The sequence below is a fragment of the Eurypyga helias genome, unplaced genomic scaffold (genome assembly GCF_000690775.1).
Source record: "Eurypyga helias isolate BGI_N326 unplaced genomic scaffold, ASM69077v1 scaffold13963, whole genome shotgun sequence".
NCBI classification, from domain to species: Eukaryota; Metazoa; Chordata; class Aves; order Eurypygiformes; family Eurypygidae; genus Eurypyga; species Eurypyga helias.
This window is the reverse complement of record NW_010239289.1, coordinates 431-5,792: the sequence shown is the minus strand read 5'-3', so window position 1 is coordinate 5,792 and position 5,362 is coordinate 431. Positions and strand designations below refer to the sequence as shown.

The following is a 5,362-nucleotide window of genomic DNA, read 5'->3' as shown; positions in this document are numbered from 1 at the left end:
CGCATCCGGAAGGTGGACAGGCGGGTCCTGGAGAAATTGGAAAACCTCATCTTCCTCTACATGGAGAAGAACCAGCTGAAGGAGGTGCCTGCCTTCCTGCCGCCCAACCTGGAGCAGCTGCGTCTGAGCAGGAACCAGATCTCCAAGATCCCCGCTGGGGTTTTCAACAAGCTGGAGAACCTAGTGCTCTTGGATCTGCACCACAACAAGCTAAGCGATGGGGTCTTCAACAAAAACACCTTCAAGGGACTCAAGAACCTCATGCAACTCAACCTTGCCCACAACATCCTGAGGAAAATGCCCCCCGGGGTGCCCAGTGCCATCCACCAGCTCTTCCTGGACAGGAACAACATCGAGGACATCCCCAGTGACTACTTCAAGGAGTTCCCCAACCTGGCATTCATCCGGCTCAACTACAACCAGATCTCTGACAAGGGGCTCCCCAAGAACTCCTTCAACCTCACCAACTTGCTGGTGTTGCACTTGGCCCACAACAAGCTCACCAACGTCCCCTTCATCAGCCCCAAGCTGGAGCACCTCTACCTGAACAACAACTCCATCGAAAGTGAGTTGCACTGGCCCGTTGGGAGGCTGCGGTGAAGGCGGGGGTTGGGTGCAGGTGGTCTTGAGGGTGGCGTGTCCTTGGAATGTCGTTTTTTTAGTGGGATGTGAACCCTTCGGAGGGGGAAGGCGGTGGTGGGATGAGCTGGGGGCTCTTTCTAGGTGAGCAAGCGCCCTAAGTGGGGTGGATGTGCAAGTGGGGAGGGATGGCCTGAGGATTAGGGTGGCAGCTGGGGGGCAGAGCTAAGGCCCCCCCTTGGTGCTGCAGGGCTTTTCTTGTTTGTTATGATGGGCAGCTCTCCCTCGGGGCCATTGCCATCTAAATAGTTACTTCCCCAGCAGGACTCAGAAATAGGAATATTTAAAAAGGAGAGTCTGTGCACATATTTTAAGAACAGATGCCAAATACGCAGTCAAGATGGTTAGAAATAACCCAGCTTAGCTCTCGAGCTGAGCCTCACGGAGGAAGGAACAGGGAGAACAAGGCTGTGATGGAGGTTGCCTTGGAAAACCAACCGGGGCAGTTTCGCACCGTTCCAGGCAAAGCACAGCAGTTTCCTGGGAGAGGTGTTGGCCTGTGGAACGTGTGAACACAGTTGGAAGGAAGACAGAGCCCCGTTCCTGGTCGCCCCAGATGTTTCTGCTATTAGAGGTCCAGCAATATGCTGTCCTTGCTCCCCACGGGGGAGGTGCTCCTGCCAGAAACCCTCCGTGAGCACCGGGAAGACCACGCGGGGCTCTTCCCTTTCTGGCTGCGGTGGGCTGGGGGCTGCAGGACCCACCCAGGGCGTTACTCACCTGTGAAGCAGCAGCCGGGCAGGATGGTGGTCCCCACAAGTGATGGGGATGCTGGTTCCCACTTCCATGCTGGTTTATCGTGCCGTGACGGTGCGTGGCTTTGTAAGGAAGAGTGGTGCACTGCCAAAGCGGGGTTGTAAAATCACCAAGCAGCTTTAGCAGGTCGGCTCCTGCCCGAACAGGGCGCTGAATGTGAGCCAGGAAGGGGCCAGCGAGAAAACTGCCCCTTGCAGGCAAGCACTGGTAGGGTTACGGGATGTGGTGGCAGGGAGAGGGACAAAACCTTCCCAAAGCCACGTCCCTTCTCTCGGGGGCATCACCCAAGTTGCTTCCCAGGGAACAATGACGCCGTGATGAATGTCTGGCTCAAGTGCTGGTTAATCTGCGTTTTATTTAATCACCACCAAAGTGGAGCTAATGGGGACTCTGGGACAAAGGTGGTGCCTGCCGCTGGCTCCGCACACGCCGGTATCCAGGTCCTGCAGGGCTTTCCATGGAGGGATGCCCGCCTGGCTGCATTTTTTTTTTTGCCTGTCTTACCCAGCTTTTATAAGGCTTCAGGCCCTGGCGTTGGGTAACGACGTAAGAATCCCCAGGTTTATTTTCCGTAACACTGGCCCCGGGGTGGGGAGAAACATGTGGAAACCCAGAAGCGAGCGCCGAGCTGGTTATTGACGTTATCTTCAGCGTAACGGTGCTGGAGCAGGTTTCCTTGGTGGGTTTTTTTGAAGGCTTAGGGCTGGCTGGGCAGGTTTCATGTTTGAAATAATCCCTTTTCTCTCGCAAATGACACTGCATCCCTCCCCGCGCTTTGGCTGAACGTGACCTACTTCGTTTCTGAACAAAAGCAAGATTTTCCTCTCTTCTGGGAGAGGCTGGGGATTCTCCCCCTTGATAGAAAAACAACTCCATTTTGGAGTTCAACATATAAGCAGGGAAGGGGGTCTCTAAACATCCCTCTGTCTTTCCTTTCCTCCAACCTGCATCCCGCATTTTCCTCTCCTCCCTGCAGAAATCAACGGGACGCAGATCTGCCCCACCTCGCTGATGTCCATCCAGGATTTCTCCCCCTCTGACCTGGACAGCGTGCCCCGGCTCCGGTACCTACGGCTGGACGGGAACCTCCTGAAACCCCCCATCCCCTTGGACCTGATGATGTGTTTCCGCCTCCTGCAGTCTGTGGTTTTCTAGCCCTGCGTGCCTTTCCCAGGACTGGGCTTTGCACAGAGACTTGACCCCCTGTCGGTGTTTGACACGTGGGACCCTCTTTGCCTCCCTCTGCCCCCGCTTCATCCTTGCCTTTCCCCGTTTCCTTCCCTGCAGCAGCCATGGGCACGCGTGGCACGTGCATCCTTGGGGACCACTGTGCAGGACAGCGCCGCGTCGCAGCGTCAGCCCCGGGGTGTCTGCCGCGCTCCCCCCAATTCCCTGCCTGCGGGCTCTGCCTTCTCAGCCCTCACCCCAGCCAGCCCTGGGACTGGCTCTGCTCTCCCCGTCCACCCAGCAGAATTCCAGGAGGTTGGATGGGGTCCAAGCCAACGGAGCCGAGGAGGGAGCCCAGGGGTCACCTCGTCGCAGGACTCACATCATTGCTCCGGCTGTCCCGGGGGAGCAGGCTGGGATGGTGGGGGTCGGCCGGGGTGGCAGGGCTGGCAGGACCGGCACCGACACCTCGTGTCTGGCCACATCCCCGGGTGAGGGGCTGCTTCCCTCGTGCTGGTGTGAATTTGGCAGGAGGGTGTTGGGCAGCTGGAGCTGGCTCTCCTCTGCCCCGTGCGTTGCACCTTCCCCGCAGCAACACACCACGCACCCTCCTTTGCAAGACCCTCCACGGGGTTTTTTTGCCTCCTCCCCAGCTTTCATCCCTCCCAGGCTCCCCCCAACAGCTCCAAGGTGCCACAGCCCCCTCCCAGCAGCCTGCATCCTCCCCGTGCTGCAGAGATGCAGGGCTCAGCGCATCGGCCTCATTCTGCTGCTTCCAGCTAAACCTGCCCTCCCCGATCCAGGCGGGACCCAAAGCCTTCGGGACCCTGATGCTGGGGGTCTGTCCTGGGCATGGGACCCCTCCTGGGGAGCAGAGCAGAGCCAGCTGCTTTGCAGCGGTGCCAGGGGGACACTTGCTCTCGGATTTAGGGACCTGGGGCCAGACGCTGCCAGGGGTGTAAACCTGGGTCCTGCCGGGGCTGGAGATCTCCAGGGTCCCTCTGCCCTCCTGCTTTGACTCCCAACTCCTGGAAGTTTTACTCTGTGTTGCTTTCTTGAACCAATTCCACATGGCTGGTTTTGCCATTTTTTTAGGGAAAAAAAGGAAAGAAAAAGAAAAGGGAAGAATTACCCTTTTGGAAAAGCTATTTTTTATTCCCCCTTCTCCTTGTTTCCACATGTATCGCTTCCCTCTTTGATAGCTGTACCTGCATATATAGAGTTTCCGGGTTTAGGGGGGTTATACTCCTTTTTTTCTTCTTCCTGATTCTCAAGATTTAGATTTAAGGCCAAACATTAGAGAGGGGAAAAAAAAAAAATCCAACTGAAATAAGCATTAAAGCAATAAACCAAAGAAACCAGCTGTTACCTCATTGCGTTCAGCCACCCAAACTGACCCTTCTCTGCGACGGGCATGGACGGGCACCGTGTCCCTCTCCCTGGGAAGGGGGCAGGGGTGCTCCCCACAGCCTGGGTACACACCAGCGACCCTGCAAGCTGGGCGCTTCCCCCCTTCCCAGTGCTGGAAGGTTCATTAAACCCCTCATTTAGGCTTGTTTTCTCATGAGCAAAGTCTCTTCTCCAAATCTTCCTCCGGTGGGCTTTAGTGGGTTCGACAGGTTTCAACCTTAAACCCGGAGACCCTATGTATATATTTATATATGATGTGTATATATACTGGTAGACTGTACAGATATATCTAGAGACATATGTAGTTCTTGACTGGTTTCAACTTAATGGTATTTTCACTCCTACCCTCCTCAGCAGTGAAAATAAAATGAGTCACAAGGGACCCAGAGCTGCGGTCGGACCTGCCTCTGATCCATCCTCATCTTCCTCGCTGCGCCGGAGCTTGCCGCTTCATCCAGGACCGTATTTCCTCCGCTGGGGCCAACTTTCCCAACAGTCGGAGCTCGGGAGACCCTGGGGGTCCCTGCAGCGGGGGGCTGGCAGGCTCAGGGGGTGTCCGTGGGGTGCCCTTGCTTGAATCGGCGCTGGGTCGGTGTCGCAGGTGGCAGCAGTGTCAGAGCCGCAGGCATGCCTGCAGAACAGTGGCAGGCAGGTTGGTGGGGCATGTGCCGGTCTTAACGAGCATCTCTACTAATTAAGGGAGCCTGACCTTGGCTGCAGCTCCCAGGGTCTGCAGCTGATGGGTGTTTCTGCCCCCGCAAGCCAGCTGGGAGAAGCTGATAGCTGCGTGCGCTGCGTGTTGGGGTCGTTGGGGCTCAGCGGCTCACACCTCACCTTCCCACTCCCAAGGAAGCCGGGCAAACGTCCCCAGGGTGAGTTTTCCCCAGTGGGGTAGCACAGAGGGGCTCCAGGGCGTGTGCTGGGGGAGTCATCTCTCCCACCCACATCCGTAAGCCCGGATGCATCCCCAGGGCTGCAGTCTGTGTGGGGTGCGCGCGTGTTTTCACACGAGCAGAACGGGTGTAGGCAGCGCCTTATCCTTCTGCCCATTGCTGCAGCTTCAAAAGAAAAAAAAAAACAAACCAAACCCAACCATCTCCTCTTGCTGCTGCTGCTCCCCCCCACGTGAATCATGAGCGGAGAGGGAGGGCGGCCGTGGGCGCAGGTGTGAGCGCATGGGCTGCGGCGTGGGGCTGCTCACGGGAGCGTGCACGCTGGCGAGGGGGGGGACCGCGGGTGTGCGGAGCAGGCACCGTGCTCCCCTTACGGTTTTGTGCTGGAGAAAATCTCCGTGTTTTGTGACTGGGGCGTGAATCATGGAATCATGGTTCGAGTGGGAAGGGACCTTAAAGCCCACCCAGTCCCACCCCCTGCCATGGGCAGGGACACC

General features: G+C 57.2%; 1 protein-coding gene across 1 annotated transcript in view; it reads left to right on the top strand.

Moving 5' to 3' along the window:
- PRELP (proline/arginine-rich end leucine-rich repeat protein) overlaps positions 1 to 2,669 on the top strand; it is a 3,030-nt gene extending 361 nt beyond the window's left edge. The window contains exons 2-3 of the mRNA XM_010148099.1: positions 2 to 565; positions 2,372 to 2,669. Of these exons, the coding sequence (XP_010146401.1) occupies positions 2 to 565; positions 2,372 to 2,550 (743 nt within the window). The 3' untranslated portion in view covers positions 2,551 to 2,669. The remainder of the gene's footprint in view (position 1; positions 566 to 2,371) is intronic.
- Positions 2,670 to 5,362: the final 2,693 nt, after the last annotated feature.